This window comes from Loxodonta africana, chromosome 27 (assembly GCF_030014295.1).
Source record: "Loxodonta africana isolate mLoxAfr1 chromosome 27, mLoxAfr1.hap2, whole genome shotgun sequence".
Taxonomy (NCBI): domain Eukaryota; kingdom Metazoa; phylum Chordata; class Mammalia; order Proboscidea; family Elephantidae; genus Loxodonta; species Loxodonta africana.
This window is the reverse complement of record NC_087368.1, coordinates 26,431,979-26,451,921: the sequence shown is the minus strand read 5'-3', so window position 1 is coordinate 26,451,921 and position 19,943 is coordinate 26,431,979. Positions and strand designations below refer to the sequence as shown.

Sequence of the window (19,943 nt, the reverse complement as noted above, 5' to 3'; positions counted from 1 at the left end):
CCTTTAACCCCTTTTGCCAATTAAGTGAGACCAGATAAAGATCTGCTTTAATTGTCGCTGTCATTAGGTGCTGTCGAGTTGGTTCCGACACAAAGCGACACTATGTACAACAGAGCAAAACACTGCCTGGTCTTGCGCCATCCTCACAGTCATTGCTCTGCTTGAGCCCCTTGTTGTAGCCGCTGTGTCGGTCCGTCTCATTAAGGGTCTTCCTCTTTTTTGCTGTGCCTGTATTTTACCCAGCATGATGTCCTTCTCCAGGGACTGGTCCCTTCTCATTTAATTAGAAGGTGAAATTCAACAGCTTAGTTTCTTTTGTGACTATGAGCAAAAGTAAGAAACGGAAATTCAGATGTGTCATGGCCACACAAAGCTAGCTTCTTGTGCCTGTGACCGCTGCAGTTGAGTAGAGTCCCACGCTAATGAGCCCTACACTTACGGTTCATTACTCTGTAGTCGAAGTCACGGAATTCTGAATTTTATCTTTGACCTCCAGCACCCTGTGCCTGCCCCCCCACCACTGCTGCCCTGTACTTGGGGTGGGGACTGGGTCATGTCAGCAGAAGAGGCTTGTGTTCCTCTGTCATCCTCCTGCCCTGGCAGGGTCTGGGTGCAGGCGTGGAGAGGACTGGGGTTGGGTGTGTGCCCTGCTGCATCTTAGGGCAGGCAGGGCAGTGGCCATCCCTGCAGTGTGCTGGCAGCACCCTGGTGTGCTCCATGACAGATTCAGGGAGGGCTTCTTGCCCACCTCCAGTTCAGGCACCAAGTGCATCCTGGCAGGCACAGAGCTTGCAATCCTTTGGGGGTAGCCCCTCTACCACAGGTTGAAGTGACAAGTCAGGGGAAGGGGAGATTTAATTCCCCACTTTTTATTTTGCACTGGGCCCTGCAAGTTATGTAGCAGTTGCCACACTCTCTGGCATTATTCTGGATGTAATAAATGCATACAGTAAACATTGTGAAATATGAACTCAGCGAATGTATAAATGGCTGTCATAACCGTAGTGCAGCCCCACTGCCTCAGTTCTTAAAAAGAAAAAACATAAAATGATAAAGCAATGTCTTAGAACCTGATTGAGACTTGTGTGTATTTTGCTCATGGCTAATAATTCAGTAAGAAAGAAAAATTAACAGATTATCAAATGAGTCTTATTTTGACTTCTGTTGTGAAGAATAATTGTGAATTAAAGATTCTTAAACCTTGCCTGGAGATATCAGTATAGGTGAGAGTTGTGTGATTGGTTGCAAAATCAAATGCAAGGTGTGAATATTAGCTTTGTTTTCTCAAAATCTAAACAGTGACATTTTATTGTGAAGCACATATGACCTTGGTGAAGTTAGGGAATTTGAATTAAAAAATAGATAAAATGCAGCGATGGGTGCCAGAAGTGCTTAAAACGTACCAGTGATCTGGCTAATTGGTCCCATGAACATCAAATAATACCTTTCTGGGATTGTTTAGCTGTGACACAAGCAATAAAAAAAAACTACTTTTTATTATGATGGTGATATTTCCCACCTCCAAAATTACAGAAATATTACCATGCAGTGTGTTACCTTAGGAGCCCTGGTGGCTCAGTGGTTGGGAGTTACGGCTGCAAACCAAAAGGTCAGCAGTTCAAATCTACCAGCCGCTCCTTGGAAACCCCATGGAACAGTTCTACTCTGTGTTGTAAGGGTCACCATGAGTTGGAATCGACTTGATGGCAACGGGTTTTTTTTTTTTTTTTTTTTTGGTGTCACCTTAGCTTTTTTTTTAATTTACATTTACTATAAACATCTTAAACTTCTCAGTAACTGGTTTGTATTTTATTTTTATGACTTCATATTTTGTTTGCTATCTCACTGATCAAATGGTAGTAATATTTCTAAAATATAGCTGGAAAAGGCCAATAAATTGTGACTCCCCCCCCCCCAAAAAAAAGCCTTCCTCCCTTTTGATGCATCAAGAATGATCACTCAGGGCTTATATTTTGGGTATCCTTCTGTGAGTTGGCAGTGCTTTCAGAAAGCAGCTAATCGCATAAGAGAAGGTGTCCCCATCATCCTATCCTGAGACCTGATTTGCAGGCTCTTGCTCAATCAGCCTGTAACCCTCACCTGCGGCCACAAGTAGGAAAGGACAGTGCTGGCTCCCTCTTCTTCCCTGCACTCCATATGACTTTTGAGAAGTCTCAGATTCAAAGCCATGCTTCATGTCCATCTTCCCCCAGGTTCTCTTGGGTGTAAACCCTGTGCTGAAAGCACCATGAGGTTTAACCTTGACTCTCCACACCCCGTGGCCTGGTCCCAACATCCAGCATTGAGCAGAGAGCATGTTGTAATGAGCTCATCTTCCTTAGGTGTCTCACTCCGGATGCAGAAGCCCGCCCGGATATTGTCGAAGTCAGTTCCATGATATCAGATATCATGATGAAATATTTAGACAACTTATCTACATCCCAGCTTGCCTTGGAGAAGAAGCTGGACCGGGAACGGAGGCGCACCCAGAGGTATTTTATGGAAGCCAACCGGAATGCTGTCACATGTCACCACGAGCTGGCTCTGCTGTCTCAAGTAAGTGCCAATCTTTTACTGTCTTCACGATGCACTGTGATAGCCTGTTTGAAACTCACATTTGTTTTAAGGAAAATTTACCTAAAGTTAGGAAATATTAACCGTTACAGGTAACATTTCAGTATTCTATAGTTTCGTATTTGCATTTGTATATGCTACAAATAAAATAACTCAGTACAACTGGTTTTGCAAAGAACTTACCCATAATTTACAGTCCATTGCAAAACCAGAGAGATCAAAAAGTTCTCTTAGCAATTCTGTACGTTTACGTCATGGTCTTTGTATAGCTTGCAGTGATTGCTTGTGTTTGATTTCTTGAGCGGTCTGATTGCACCTTTTGGGAATGTCGATGACAGTGTTGTGAATTCAGAGAGGGGGATAACATTTGCCTTTTAACATTTTTTTCTTATTAGTCTGTGTGATTGAATTCATTCCTGTTTATGGTGGTAATCGTATTGTCATGCTTCAAACTGGAACCTGTCTTATTTTTCCTGCGAGAACTTTTTAGATTATTGTGATATTTAAGTGTATTACTGAACACAGCTTGAAAAAGTGATGCCAAACCCACAAATTTCCACAAGTGCAAGGGATGGCGCCAATGCTGATCTTGTTTCTTATTTTCCTTCTTTTTTGCCTTTGTTGGAATCATGATCCGCCATTTGCTCCTGGGCCTCCCCGGCAGGGAGTCCGTAAGAGGTCCTTCAACAGACCACACATTCTTTTCTTCACTCCTGGGCATGGGGCCCAGTGCCATAGGGACATAAAGTCAGTTCTTGGTCAGGGTACCTGTCCCTTAAATTCCTTCCCTAAGAACCTGCTCTACCTCAGCTGGGAAAATGATATAAAAAGTTGGTCTCAAAGAAGAAGCAGTTCTGACTTCTTGAATAACAGTGTTTTCAGCGAACTCCTTCCTTTTTAGAAAGAAAGCACTACGTTTGGCAGGCTAGTCTTGACATACTTGGACTCCAGCAGTTGAATATTCAATATAGTTTTCATTTGCCTTAGTTTTATGTCATTGCCTCAGATCCTCAGCCCAGCTGTAATTTCAGAGAACAACCCATTGTAATTATCTAAGGCCTCAGCTTATGTTCAGGAGCATATAACTTGGAATTATAGCACTGGTTGAACTCCGTTAAATCTCATATATAGGAAGTTAGAGCTCTCTTTGCTTGTTATTTTACTGCCTGACTTTGTAAAAACCAGGCAACAATGAGAAACACCATTCTACATATGCCATGTTGCATTGAGAATAAAGTATTCCTAGTAGACTAAAATTCAAGACATTTAGCTGTTTCTATATATCTTAAGTATTCTGGGTTTTCTATTAAGTCCTACCCTGCAAAACTCCTTAGTCAATTTCCTATTTAATATAAATGAGTCATTTTGTATTAGATTCATGTAGCTGATGCAGGGTTAGTTTAACATCTAACAGCAGAAATTCTCTTTAGGAAAACACCTTGAGAAGAGACCATGTTATTTATTTTACTTCTCAGCTTTTTTTTTTTTTTACACCCTTGATTATGGAAAATTTCAAACATTTATAGAAGTAAAGAGAGTGTTATAGTGATCTTTCATGGATATACCCATCCCCCAGCTTCAACAATTAGCAACTTGAGGCCAGTCCTGCATCATCTCAACCTTCACCCACTTCTCCTTCCCTGCCACCCCCAGATTATTTTGAAGCAAACCCCAGATATCATAGAGTTTCACCCACTGGGTTATAGTAGTAGCGTCAGAACCTGTCTAGATTTCCTTGCGGGTAAGAACCAGGATCAGCCCAAAGCTGACTTCTGTGAGGTGAAGTCAGACATACCTCCACTCTCCAACTTCTTTACCATTTCTAACACCAGCTGTTCCCCCCACAGCACTGTCTACGTCTCTGCTGGGTTTGATAATGCATTGCAATGGCCATACAGAACTTACAGACCATACTTACAGCCAAGTAGTTTATTAAAGGTACAATTTGGGATCAGGAAGCATGCAGGCAAAGTCTGGAAGGCTCCCCCAAAGTGGAGAGCACGTCCTTCCCTTCATCAGTGCAGGACAGCTCTCTCGGCTTCTCTCAGCCGAGCAAGCAAGCAGGCCTTTCTCTCTGCTGTGCATGCCCACTCTCAGGCATGCAGGCTCCTCTTGGCCCCCTCTGGACAGGCTTCCTCTTGGCTGTGCACACCCCCTCTCAGCAGTGTAGACTTCTTTCAGCCCCTTCAGGACATAACTCCTCTTGGCCATGCACACCCCTCTCAGCTGTTCAGGCCTCCTCTCAGTCCCCTCAGAACAGGCCTCCTTTTGGTCATGCACGCCCCCTTTCAGCTGTGCCGGCCTCTCTGCCTTCAACCTCCCCACCATCAGCCTCTCCACTACCAACTGACCCTGATCATAGCCGTTGTAGCAACTTTGTTCAGCTCTCTTAGCTGCATTTCCAGTAGGAGGTTTGTGCCATCACCACTGACTCTGCCACAGTGTCCCTTCTGGGCTTGTCGCTGCCGATTCTGCTGCAAGCAAGGCCCCTTCCAGGCCTTTTGCTGCTGACACTGCTGCAGAGCCCCTTCCGGGCCTGTCACACTGGCTCTGCCACAAGGCCTCTCACTGTCTTCAGTGTTACAGCCCTTGACCTGTGTTACAGCTCTTTTTAGGAGCTTCCTTGTCTCTTCTCTCTGCTTCTCCCTTTTTACCTCTTTTGCCTTTTCTCCTTTTTGAAACCTCTGTGGGGTTGGCTGCATCTATAAGCAAACTCCTTGTCAATTTCAAGGCATGGCCCTCCTAGCAGTGCCAGGAACTGACCAATCCCTTAGTAGTCGATGTTCTAACATGTGTTGTGAAATTCTGTGAGGTAACCAATCCTCCACTGTTAAAACCCCTTGCTGTCGAGTCGATTCTGACTCATGGTGACCTTAAAGAACAGAGTAGAACTGCCCCGTAGGGTTTCCAAGGAGCACCGGTAGATTTGAACTGCCAACCTTTTAGTCAGCAGCCGCAGCTCTTAACCACTACGCCACCTGGGTTTCCTCCTCCACTGTTAGTCCTTAAAAATGAGAGCCCATTACCCACAGCTGCTTTGTGTGAATGGTGCTTTTGAACATCAAGGGAAATGGGTCTATGAACCCTGTGTGAGTTTACAAGAGAAAACAGATGGGGCTGCCCCAGGAAGTGAGGTGCAAGTGAAGTTCAGCAAAAGGTGTCTAGGGGCTACTGTGGCATTCCCAAAAGCCCTTGGAGATATTGGTATGGCATTGTAATTTTTAGCACATCTGTCCCTGGGGGTTGAAACATTTGTGTATAAAGATTAAAGTAAAAGGTGACTCATAAGCTGGGGACTCTGAGGCAATTTATATCTGAATAACATTTCTGTTTAGTTCTTCAGAATTTAGTTCCATGAAGTTACTTGCTTGATCTTGTTGTCTCCAGAAAGTATAATGATTATTAAGGAAGATCCATAGCTTTTTCGAATCAGTAGTGCCAAAATAGATTTGTGAGACTCAATTACAGCCTACTTGAATGATGTTAAAACCAAAAAACCCGTTGCCTTCAAGTCGATTCCAACTCATAGCAACCTTATAGGACAGAGTAGAACTGCCCCATAGAGTTCCAAGGAGCGCCTGGAAGATTTGAACTGCTGGCCTTTTGGTTAGCAGCTGTAACACTTAGCCACTACAACCACCAGGGTTTCCTGAGTGATGTTACCTGGATCAAAAATACCTATTTTCCTCATGTAGAGAAAAAACACATTGAACCATGAATAAACTGGCATTGTGGAGAATTCATTCATTCAGCCCCACAGTGCAGACATTTACTAAGCCATGACTTGGTGACCTAAGAGGTCTATGTTTTTCTCCTAAGACTCTGTTTCCTTCACTGTGGTTCGTACTGATGGTAAACCCAATCTTTGAAGCTACAGAATTAACAGTTAGGTGAGTTAGGAACAGCTTCCACTTTATAAAAAGATTTTCAATGAAAGTTTTTGAACAGTAAACTCTTCTAATGCAATTACATTTAATTCAAGTGGAAAATCTTGATTTGCATACATGATCATCATAGCATCAGAGAAATTATACATGTTGTTTTTCATACTTTTGTTAGAAAAACTGAAATATCAATCCAGGTACCGCTACACATTATTTGTATGAGTTTTGTGAGGTTACTTAATCTCTCCACATTAAATCTTCTCATCTGTAAAATGGGGCAAGACCTGTCCCAACAGTCACTAGGATTAATTAAGCTAGTGTGCTTGGAAATACTGTGCCAGTTAAAAGGTGGCATAGAATTATAAGCTAGCATCAGTTCTGTAAAAAGAGCAGTACATATATATGCTAGGGGCATAGCTTTTTGATGTATCTTGTTAATCTAGTGCTAACTGGTCCGAGTGGAGTTGGCGGCATTAAAACCATGTGTGTCATACAGATCCAAAAACCAAACTCGTTGCCATCCAATCTATTCCAGCTCATAGCAATCCTAGCAAGTATTTATAGAGCACTTGCTGGTAGCCAGCCTCAGGACCCGCATGGAGCATACAGTCTCATAGGAACCATAGAGAAGTGCCTTATTTCAAAGCAAAGCTTAATTACTGTTTCAAAGAGTCATAAAATTCCTTCTCTTCTTGCAGTATTTTATGTATACTAGTAATTTTCCATTTCAAGATTAATCAAGTGTTAAGTAAAAGGAAAAAATGCAACTTTATTGAAGAACGGAGAACGATACGTTACATTTCGTCAAAAGATAGCGTCAAGCTAATTGACATTTTCCTCACTGGGGACCAATTTGTTATTTTTAAAAACTTATACCAATACCATTGCTGGCAGAAAAATTATAGGTGTAAAATTGTATTTTGTTTTTCCTGAAGCAGTATTATGATTGTTTCATTTCAAATATAGACTGTCCTCCTAGAGCAGTTAATATCAACAGTGTAATTACACAATCCTGTGATGAGTAGCAGTCAAAGGAAAGAGAAATTAGTGGGTTCAATAGAACTTTGTGAATTCACAACACCATAGGAGATCCATTATAAATTACTGAAATTTTGCAAATTACTAGGTAAGCAAACAACTGATCAGAAACCTTAAAAGCTCCTGTCTCATGAGGTAATCTGCCATTTACTTTCACATTTTCACTTATTCTTAATTATGGCAATTTTCCTAACAGACTGGTAAGAGATCAGCACTAATACATCTTTCAAAAGGACAGAGAAGTCTTTAGTAATAAAGTTTGTTCCTGTGTACTGTGGTTTACCTTCTGTGAAAGTCAAGCGAGACTTTGACTTCATATTTCCTTTGAAATGTTCCAATTGGAGACTGTTAGTTAAGCTTTCTAATTATTACAATTCAGAAGAAGCTATCTTAGAAGAGCCAAGGTTGAGAATAATGGGAATCAAGTAGAGAGAAAATGAAATACAGTTTCCAAGTAAATGTGTAATAATAAAAGGGGTATTGTAATGTAGAAAGCGTATGGCGTTGCAATGGGCAAAATCATGGCCAGCGTTTTGATATTGTACACAAGTTTAGCATACAAAGCCATTATTATAATAACGGTATTATATAATGATATAATAATTATGGTATTATAACCTAGAGAGGGAAACTGTTTACAGACACTTCTAAAGGGTACATTGCTTGGGTTTTCACCACCAAATACAAGGATGAACATTGGAAAGAATCCAGTCTGTAAAAACTTGGAAAATCAATGGACTTCTTCAGTTTCATTCAGATTATTGGAATTTTGTGGATCTAGCTTTAGCTTTAGGCTGTTGTTTACATTGGTGAGCAAAGTACGTTTCTATGTGTACAAATAGAGCAGAATTTAATGTTTCGGTGGGACTGAAGAGAAACCATGAGAGAAGCGTGTTCTCTCAGTGGGAGATTTTCCAATGATATTCAATAGGGATGTTATCTTCACCCCTCCTGTTTCAAAGCTGAAGGATGATTTCTCTTTACTGGTTTAGTAAATTGGTTCAGTTTGGGAAACTGCTTTCAATCCATAAGCCTTGTCAGAAAACAACATAAAGAGAAAATTTGAAAATGCCTGCGTCCTATGATTAATAACGAAAGAACAAGGATTTGTTAAATATCTTCTGCATGTAAGCCATCGTGCTCAATATTATGAAGGTTATAAAAAGTGATAAACAATGGTCCCAGCTGTGAAGTAACTTTTAGTCTACTTGGGAAGCTAAGGTAGCTACACAGGAGGAAATTTCTACTGAATCCAGACAGTTTGGGTAAATACCAAATGAAATATGTGGCTGGTGGGTCAGTGAGGCTTCCATAGCAAACAGGGTACCATTGGGCCTTGGAAACTAGGTAAGGAAGTCGCTCCTGAATGGAAGTGAAGAACAAAGAGCAGAAAATCCAGATGTACCAGCTTACCTGAAGCAATCGAGTCCTAGAAGGGTGTAGTCTCAGGACTAAGAACTGAACTTAGAAATGGTACTGTTTTAGGCTCTAATAGGCAAGGAAAGGGAAACCAAGAGAAGTTAAGAGATTTGCCCAAGGTCTCTCAGCTAGTTATTAACTGTTGTAGATTGAATTGTGTCCCCCAAAAATGTATGTCAACTTGGCTAGGCCGTGATTCCCAGTATTGTGTTACTGTCCACCATTTTGTCATCTGATGTGATTATCCTATGTGTTGTAAATCCTACCTTTATGATGTTAATGAGGCAGGATTAGAAGCAGTTATATTAGTGAGGGTAGGACTCAGTCTGCAAGATTGGGTTGTATCTTAAATCAATCTCTTTTGAGATATAAAAGAGAAGTGAGCAAAGAGATGTGGGGACCTTATATCACCAAGAAAGAGTGCTGGGAGCAGAGTGTGTCCCTTGGACCAGGGGTCCCTTGGACCAGGGGTCCTTCCTATTCCAGGGGAAGATCGATGACAAGGACCTTCCTCTAAAGCCAACAGAGAGAAAGCTTTCCCTGAGAGCTGGCACCTGAATTTGGACTTCTCGCCTACTGGACAGCAAGCGAATAGACTTGTATTTGTTGAAGCCATCCACTTGTACTATTTCCAGATAACTAAGACAGTGACAGCCCCAGGGCTGAAACATGGGTTCCCTGTCCTAATGCATGTTTTTATTTGTATAGTTTGAGAAGTCTGAATATTTAGAATGTTTGGATTCAATCCTGTGGGTAGTGTAGCTAAAACCTTGAATTTCTCCAACATACCTGACAACTGAAATGCTAATCTAGAGCCTTATTATTCCTCATTGTTCATATCTCCTTGAATGTCTTTTTCTCCTATGATTTCCGTGGTACGCCTTTCTCCTGGTTTCCATCTTACCTCTATGAATTCTCTTGCTCATTTTCTCTTCCATCCCTAGCCACTTAGATTTGAATGTTCTTTTTTTCTTGCTTTTCCTTCAAGTGAGCTATATTCAGCCATATGGTTTGTCATTTTTTATGAATTAGAATCAAAATCAATTGTGCAAAAATGGTAATTTTATTTACTCTAGTCATGTATCATTTTTGTGAACCCCTCTTGCTGCTGAAGGCAGAAGACTGTGGATCTAGCTAACATAAATCATATCATTTTCTTTTGGTCTACAAGTCTCTCTCCCATATCAGAGATTATCCTCTCTATCTCCTCCTCCCTAGAAGGCAACTGGGAGAGGAACAGAAGTGCTGTATGCTGCCTTCTTCTGTTGGCCTCTGCTGACTTTCGATGAGGTGAACCCCTCTGTTTTGGTTTTGGAGCAGCAAACTCTGTCCTTGTCAAGTATTTGTGGCACCCGAAACTCCTGACCTCTTTCCTTATCACAGTTCAAGCACAATGAATGGCCCAGGATGCCCCAACTCCTGCCTTGTTCTCTGAGGTCTGATTATAACTTCCTTTTCATCCTTGGTTTGAGCGGTCTGCTCTGTGGTCCCCAGTGCAATGACTGCCTGGTGACTTGTCAGCCAGACCACAGCAATCTTCTATATTCCCACTGGGCACCGAGGTCTTTGGATTCCCATCCATGCCACACAGTCCATGGGGAACTAACTGGGAGTAAGGGACACTCTGTTAGCTCTACCATCTCAGGAGCCTTATTCATCCTTTCCTATTCTTCTTCTCGGGTTCCAGCCATTCAATTATTTAAACCAGAAAACCTACACTCATTGCCATCAAGTGATTCTGACTCACAGAGACCCTATAGGACAGAGTAGAACTGCTCCATAGGATTTCCAAGAAGGGGCTGGTAGATTCCAACTGCTGACTTCTTAGTTAGTAGCCAAGCACTTAACTGCTGTGCCACCAAGGTTCTATTCAACTATTTAGTCAACAGATATTTACTGAGCATCTATTTGGTATCAGGCATGGTTCTAGGTGCTGGGAATACCTCAGTGAACAAAACAGATAAGGCCTCTGCCCTCAGGTTCCTTGCTTTAAATGCCCATATCAACCCATATCATCCACACAGCATATAGCATTATGCTGAGCATGTGACTTCTCTGAAGAATCCAGTCTTTTCTGGGTGCATCTAGATTTTCCCCTCAAACCTTCTGTGTGTTTGTTCTACCAATCCCCCAACTCTTTTTCCGAGGTTCAATTCTGTTTGAATTAGGTGTGAGGAAGAAAAGTAAGGTACTTAACACTTTTCCTCTCACCTTCTCTTTATCCTTCTCTCAGGTTCCTTCTTGAGCTTCAGAAGGGTTTTCCAGTTGCCCAAAACTTCCTGTTGCTGTCGAGTTGATTCTGACTCAAAGCAACCCTATAGGACAGAATAGAACTTCCCCACAGGGTTTCTAAGGAGTGGCTGGTGGATTCAATCTGCTAACCTTTTGGTTAGCAGCTGAGCTCTTAACCACTGTGCCACCAGAGTTCCCTTATTTGTATAGTCCCACCTAATTACTTGGGTGACAGTTACTAGACCAGGGCAAGAAAGGCCACATAAAAGCTATCCATCTCACCGTAGTGTTACCTTAAATTTCATCTACTTTGCAGGACAAGGCAGTTAGTAGAGCACATATCATCACCAAAGGATATTTTGTAAATTTACAAATCTGTCATTGTTTCACTTTTTTATCATGGATTTCTTCTTGTAGTTTTCTAATGCCATCTGTATGCATTCTTCACAAGCTTTATTGACAGGCATTTGATAACTTTGTCAAGGTTTCAGTAATCTTAAAGTTGAACACTTAAGAATTGAACAGAATTGAGCAGCCTGATATTCATTTTCTTAGTGCAAATTTTTTAAATGTGCTATTTATTTATCTGAATTTTAAAAAAATTATACCGTATGTCATTTACAATTGCTGAACACACCACTAAAAGCCTGTGTCTGCATCTCATCTAAGAGATTAAATCAAGCCATGTAGAAAATAATGTATTTGAAAAGGACAATATTTTTGTGAACATCTTTACTTTTATTGTCTGGTTAATTGTTGACTAAATTTCCCCCCAGGCTGTGAAAATGCAATAAAAAATAATGCAGTGAGTGTATCAGGAAAGATTATGACTTGCTTTGAAAGTGTTCATTGCTTGTTATGTTTTAAGAAAATAAAGTAGTGCTTTATAACACTGCTAAACACAATTCTCACATCCACCCTACAACCTCTCTTTTTTCTTGAGATATAATTTATGTACAGTAAAATGTACAACTTTAAAGCGTTCGATTCAGTGGCTGTTGACACATATGTAAACCTCACCCAAAGCGAGATTCAGAACATTTACTTTGCCACAAAAAGTTCCCTTACGCCTCTTTGTAGAGACTTTCTTGCTCAGAGGGAACCACCGTAATGATTTCTGTCTTCATAGATTTTTTTTTTTTTTTGCCTATTCTTGGCAAAAGGTCATGCAAAAGTATGTACTCTTTTGGTGTCTGGCTTCTTACACACAGCATGATGTCTGTGAGATTCATCCATGTGGTTGTCTATCAGTAATTCATTTGTTTTTATCACTAGATAGTTGATAGACATTTAGGTTGTTTCCAGTTTCTGGCTTTTATAAATAAAGTGGTTGTGAACCTTTCATGTAAGTCTTTTGGTGGATATATATTTTCATTTCTTTCAGATAAATACTTAAAAATAGAATTACGGGGTCATGAGGTAGCTGTATGTTTAACTTGAAAAGAAATTGCCAAACAGTTCTCTAAATTTGTACCATTTAACACTCCTAGAACAATGTGTGAGAGTTCCAGTTGCTCCACATACTTGTCAACATTTGCTATTGTCAGTCTTTTGATTTTAACCTTTGTAGTGAGCGTAAAATGGTATCACATTGTGGTTTTAATTTGTGTTTTTCTAATGACCCATGATGTTGAGCATCTTTACATGTGTGTATTGGTTGCTTATCTTTTTTGTGAAATTTCTGTTCAAATCTTTTACCCATTATTTTATTGGATTATTTGTCTGTTTTTGTTGATTTGTAGGAGTTTCTTTTTATATATCCCAGAAATGAATCTGTTGTCAAATATATCTATTGGAAATATTTTCCCCAGTCTATTGCTTTTTTTTATTGCTTGCTTTTTTATTTTTTATATGGCTTGCCTCTTCATTTTATTAATGGTATTTTTTTAATGATGAGGAATTTTTAATTTTGATAGTCCTAATTTTTTGTTTATAGTTAGTACTTTTTTGCATCTTGTTATAGAAATAGTTGCCTACCTCAAGGTTGCAAAAAATGGTCTTATTTATATTTTTTGTAAGTACTATCTGGTTATAGCTTTTATGTTAGGCCTCTGATCCATTTTTATTTAATTTTGTGTGTAGAATAATAAATGACTGAATTTTATATTTTTTCCCTATAAATACCCAGTTTTTATGGCGCCACTTTTTAAAACACCTATTCTTTCCCCATTGATTTTATTAGACATCTTTGTTGAAAATCGTCAGACAATTTATATGTGCGTCTATTTCTGAACTCTATTCTGTTCCATTGATCTATATTTCTATTCTTAGACCAATACCACACTTTCTGATTATTGTAGCTTTATAATAAGTTTTGAAATTGGGTCATGAAAGACCTCCAAATTTTGTTCTTTTCTGTCAAGTTTGATTTGGCTATTCTAGGTCCATTGTTTCTCTTTCTCAGTTTTAGGATCAGTTTATCAATTTCTTAAAAAAAAAAAATACTGCAATTTTGATTTCCCTTCTTTCTTATATCATGGAGACCATCTTGCAACATATTGAAAAAGCTTTTTATTTCATTTAATCAACAAGTATTTATTGAGCACATACTCTCTTCTGGAGATTGTTCAAGTCTGGTGATATAACAATGAGCAAACTGTCAAAGACCCCAGCTTCATATTAGGGGAAGACAGGTAACAGATAAATAAAAACACGTTTCAGTGCTATGGACAAAAATGGAAGGGGGCGAGGTGTTTGAAAGTGACTGGTGTAAGTAGGGAGACAAACCATTTTAAACAGGGACGTCAGGGAAAGCATCTATAGTTACGTGACATTTGAACAGAGACCTGAAAACATTAAAGGAGTGAGCCATACTGGTATCTAGAGACACAGCATTAATGGCAGAGGGAACAGCAAGCCCAAAGATCTTGAGATGGAAGTTTTTCTGCCATGTTCAAGGAGCATCAAAGGGGCTTATGTGGCTGGAGTGCAGTGAGCAAGATGGAGAGCAGTACAAGATGAGAATTCTTTGATCAATGGCATAGACTTGAGTGATAGGAGTTTTGAGCAAGAGGTAACAAAGTATTTTAAAATGATATAGTCAGCTGCTATTTACGAATGGACTTCTAACAGCCGAGAGCAGAAGCCGGGAGATGGGTCAAGAGGAGATTGCAGTGGACCAGGCAAAAGATGACAATGACTCTTTTCCTTGATTTTTAATTTGTTCTTTACTGGTACTTAATCCATTTGGTATTTTGGTGTCATGTGCTATGTGTGCAGTTTAACAAGAACTAGACTTTCCCTTATGTAATTCTGTGTTAAAATGAAACAGTAAGTGGGGTTCTAATTTGTGGGGTTCATTTATGTTGGTAATACCTATGTCTAATTTCTTACTGTTTAATGCCTTAAGCATTGCTGGTGTTCGACTGCATTTCTTGTTTTTGAAGAATCCAAATTAGAATGTCATAAAACTTGATCACTTGATTCTCTGTGCATTGATTCTTTGATATGTTAAATGAAATAACCTCCTTCTAGTCTCATTGGAAATTCTTTTAGAGATATTAACATACACATTCAGTTCCATTTGTAGGTTAGCCTATAGCCTTGGAACAAAATGGCGGTCAGTAAATGTCGTATACCATATCTTCTATATTTTTAATAAGTGATACTTTGAGATTATAACACTGTTCTTCTCCTCCTCTTTATTAGTATTATTAATTCGAGAAAATCTACCTTTCAATTAGAAATAATACAGAACCCATTGCTGATATTAGGTTAGTAGTAGATGGCAGAGGATATGTCAAACATGATCAAGCGTGGTAAATTCTATACTGCATTTTTAGATTGAATTGTAATGATCAATCCATGCCCTAATTTATTTCATTTAGTGGCACCTCACTGATATGCCATAGTGCTTTCAAGAAGTTCTAATTAAGATAATATCATGATAAGAGTGGGATCATAATTATGTTATGGGAGCAAAATTAAGATCATTTATATTGAACATTAATTTTTAGCTTTCTATGAATATTTTTGTTAAGAAGTTCAAAATAAAACTTAACAATTAAGATCCAAACTTGAGAAAAAATGTTTTCCTTTATTATACAAACCTTGAAGATGTAACTATTTTCAGGGCCCTAAAAAACCAGCTTTTCTAGTTTAATTTTAACATTATTGCTCTCCTACTTGATATGTGGAGCATGTGGAGAAAGGAGATGCTTAAGGATTTCACAAACAAAATTAGCAGGATTTACCATCCAAACAACGTTGGGGCTAAAAGATTTCAATCTGTTACAGTGAGTGACCAGTCTCCAGGCTTGTTTCATCACCCACCTACCCAGGCGGCAAGGCCAAGTCTCCCAGAAGGAGATCTTGGAGAAGAGCCTCTCATATCACCAGCTCTAGAGGGCAGTTTGCTCAGCTGTGGCCTGGATCTGCATGGCCCCTTCAGCCTGCCGACCACACTGGCTGTTTTTTGAAATATAGGGGCCAAGTTTATGTGCAATAATAGGCACTGAATTATCTGCCTCCTATTTTGAATTTTCTCTGTGCCATCATCCATGGAAAGTGCAAAATGTGGTTGCCACTGATAAAAGATCACCTAGGCCAGATGAATTTCTGACAAGCACCTGGTGCCCTGAATTTATGTATTTGAGGACACAGTTATTAACTAAAGAAGTGGAAGAAACTGGGTAAAGCACAAATAGAATATGAATGTTTCATAACACAAAGGAAATAGTACATTTTTTACGGTTCTAAAGTAAAGAATCTTTTAAGATATAGCTGGTGTTATGCTTTATATTTGTCTCTTGCTTTCTTTATTCTCTTTTTCCCTATAAAATTAGCATTCTGGGCAATTTTAAAAATGGCACTCATTTTAATAAAATAAAATAGGCCCCATTATTTCTTTCTTTACTGTCGCAGTTAATTTGGGCAGTGTCAGTCTGTTACTGTTAGAATTGCTGTTCAACCAAAAATGTATTATGATCTGCTGCACACATAAAAAAATTACATTATAATCAGAAAAACTGAGCTAAACATAATTGTGCCTATACTAGCACTCTGACAGGCAGCATCTTCTGTAACGGAGGTGATTTCCGTATTAGTGATAATTTTATTGTCTGATTTGCACTGCATTTTCCTCGCTGCCATATTGATACACAGAATGTGTCCATCTGTTCCTAGGAGGTGCAGATGCTGAACAAATCTGGTCAACTCCCTGTCCTACTCCTTAAAAAATCCTAAATAATTAGGAAATAAAAAAGATGACAAAGCCTAATTCCATTCCCCAAGGCTACCCTCTCTTACCTAACCCCCTTTAGTAGAGGTGTTATGGATTGAATTGTGTCCCCCCCAAGATATGTGTCAACTTGCCTCATCCATGATTCCCAGTGTTGCGTGATTTTCCACCATTTTGTCATCTGATGGAATTTTCGTATGTGTTGTCAGTCCTATCTCTATGACGTGCACAGGGGCTTGTATCACTAACCACCTCTTTCAATATAGGCTCCTGGATAAAGGGGCAAGAAAAACAAACAACAACACGAAGAAATCACAAAACCCACTCATCCTACAAGTTACCTTACCTGCTTTTCTGGTCCTTCCCTCCCTTTGACAATGAATGCGACGCCATTCCTCTTCAATGTGTCATTCCTAGCATAGTAGACCATATGATTGTCCAATTCAGAATGACCAATACCAGTCCATTTCAGCTCACTAATGCCTAGGATATCGATGTTTATATATTCCATTTCATTTTGACGACTTCCAATCTTCCTAGATTCAGACTTCATATGTTCCACGTTTCGATTATTAATGGATGTTTGCTGCTTTTTCTTCTCATTTTGAGTCATGCCACATCAGCATATGAAGGTCCAGAAAATTTGACTCCATCCACGTCATGAAGGTTGACGCTTCTTTGAGGAATCAGCTCTTCCCCAGTCATATTTTGAGTGCCTTCCATCCTGAGGGGCTCATTTTCCTGCACTATATCAGGCAATATTTTGCTCCTACTCGTAAGGTTTTCACTGGCCAACTTTTTCAGAAGCAGACCGCCAGGTCCTTCTTCCTAGTCTGTTTTAGTGTGGGAGCTATGCTGAAGCCTATCTACCATGGGTGACCCTGCTGGTATTTGAAATACCAGTGGTATAGTTTCCTGCATCACAGCAATGAGCAAGCCACCACAGTACAATAAACTGACAGATGTGTGGCAAAGATTGTGAAGCTGGCGTAGAGTTGGGTAGTGTTGCATTCTGTTGTACAGAGGGTTGCTGTGAGCCTGAACCGACTCAACATCGCCCAACAACAACAACTCTCCCCTTGATCTCAATATAACAACTATTTATTGAGCATCTGATATGTGCCAAGTGTTATGCAAGGCCCAGAATTCACAAAACACCTGAGGGATCTAAAACAGATTAAAATAGCACTCAGTTCTTCTAGGAGCAAGTTGAATAATGAGCTAGGTACCCAGATATTCGAAATGAAAACCTCTGGAAATCACAGTAGGGAAAGTATTTCTGCAGTGGCATATGGTTTATGGCAAGTTCAAAGACTCTGTAGATTTTTTTGAAGCAATTTTGCTGCAGAAGATTGTTGTAGAAATCAAGATTTTAAACGAAAACAAACTGCATTCTGTTACTTTGCCATACCTTCCATACTTACAGAGTCTGAAAGAGCATCTCTCCCAGATTGTGAATTCTCCTTTATCAGAAACGAGGCAAACATCCCATGACATATGGATGCAGTCTTGGCAGTTGCAAGTGACCATTGATTTACAACCCAACTTGTTCTTGGGTACTGGTTACAAGTCAGACCTTCTCAAACCTGGAATTGCCTGTATTGGGAGTCACAGCTTTTCCTTGCTCTTGATGTGCTCAAAGAAAAATGTCTTCCACTGATGCCTTATCCATGCCTGTTCTTAAGAGAGAGAAAGCCTTTGCTGAAGTATTGCTAGTTTTAGAGGCATGAATTTCAGTGCCTAATTGCATCAGCGCAAGAAAACGTTTTCTCACCTCACTAATTACCTCTTATCTTTGTTTTAGCATTGATAGCATTGACCCGTCTTAGGTATGTAATCCTTACCAAACCAGTTGCCATGGAGTTGATTCCATAGAGTCCTTTGAGGGTTGTTAATGCAGGTTGTGGGCTTTAGAATAGGGTGGGAGATTACTTAGTTAGAATAAGAAAGGTCATGAAGAGGGAAAGGTCCAAAACTGAATCTTTATGTAAATTTCTAATGACTTCAGTTGATAATTAGAAGAAGAATGTTGAGGATAGAAGAAGTAGGCTATGGAGTTGGGTGAGTGGCTGAGTAGGTTTTGCAGTACAATTTTGGTTCAAGTTGAGTCTGGCATTGGAAGCCTCTTACTAGCTAGGATGAGGCATTGAAATTTTTCTGAAAAGCATTCATTCAACTCTGCTGAGTAGATTAAATAAGGATACCCAAGACATTTCCCACTTCAGGTTCTAAGTTAGCACACCAGCCTGGATCTATGACGCAGGAGTTAACATTTTTGTATCATAAAAGAAGGAAGACTTTGAACATTGGTTGGATAATTAGACACAGAAAATTAAAGTATTCCTTTACCTGCATTTTAGCTTCAACAAAGCAAGATTTATCTCTAATCATCTTGATGAAATATTGAGGAAAGGAACACTGAAAAGGCTCTCAGGAAAAAGAGATAAGGAGCAGAAATTGATTGGCTAGTTTACACTAATACTAACTTAAGATACACAGAATATCTTTGATGTTCAAAATGTCTTTGATGTTCTTTTTCTTTTTCATCTTGTTTAGTGAAAACATGACGTAAAAACATGACAGCTTTTAGAGGTTGACTTCAAACTCCCATAAGATCTTAAATTCTGTACAGGCAAATTCTGTCACCACGGAGTTTCTGGAAAGCTTACTCTTGAAGCTGTGAATGTCACCTTAAGGGAAAAGTATTTGAAAAATAAATAAATAAGCAAACAAACAAATACAAACCTCCCTCTCCAGTGAGTGTTGTGACTACACAGGCACTGGGTTTGGTTTGTTGTGGTTTAAGGCAACTCATGGAGCTACAGGGTGGCTATGAGTCTGAATGGACTCCAGGGCAATAGGTTTGTTTGTTCGTTTGTTTAAGGCAATTCATGAGTGGAATTCTTTCCCCTTTGATAAATACAGCCTTTTACATTCCTCTTATACTCTCCAACTATTGTTCATTCCTCTTTCCCAGTCTTGGAAATGCTGGTGGTGTAGTGGTTAAGTGGTATGGCTGCTAACCAAAAGGTTGGCAGTTCAAATCCACCAGGCACTTCTTAGAAACTCTATGGGGCAGTTCTACTCTGTCCTGTAGGGTCACTATGAGTTGGAATTGACTTGATGGCATCGGGTTTGGTTTTTGTTTTTTTCCCAGTCTTGCTTTCTTTGTCTGTCAGGTTTGTTAGATTTATCAGCGCTGTTTAGCCCCGCAGCCTAAGAAAGTTTTCCACACTTGCCACCAACTATCCAATTTAATTACCTCAGTAAATAAACAAACGGTATTTTTCTGCTGAGTCATAGGTAGTTTTTCTTAGAAAAATCAAAGCTTCCAGTGTTTTTCTGGTTTTTTTTTTCCCCTTCATTTTTTTCTCGTTGAATCTTGAGACATAAGTTTGCAGTTTAGGAGTGTGGAATCACACAGTGAGGTCGATGACCTTGTGGCGTCATCACAAGAAAAGTGCTCATGTCAGCTTTGGAGGATTCTGGAGTAGCCTGTGCACAGTGTGGAGTCCCAAGTGGTTTGCAGGTCCTCTTCACTGCAGCTCTTCATTCTTCAGGAACTTCCTCTGCTACTAATTTCCCTTGAGGTTTTAAGAAAGTAAGCCTTACTTATC

The 19,943-nt window shown here is 39.7% G+C and overlaps 1 protein-coding gene across 1 annotated transcript in view; it reads left to right on the top strand.

The window, feature by feature from the left end:
* NEK10 (NIMA related kinase 10) overlaps positions 1-19,943 on the top strand; it is a 210,985-nt gene that overhangs the window by 139,913 nt on the left and 51,129 nt on the right. The window contains exon 25 of the mRNA XM_023554898.2: positions 2,343-2,556. Coding sequence (XP_023410666.2) covers positions 2,343-2,556 — 214 coding nt within the window. The remainder of the gene's footprint in view (positions 1-2,342; positions 2,557-19,943) is intronic.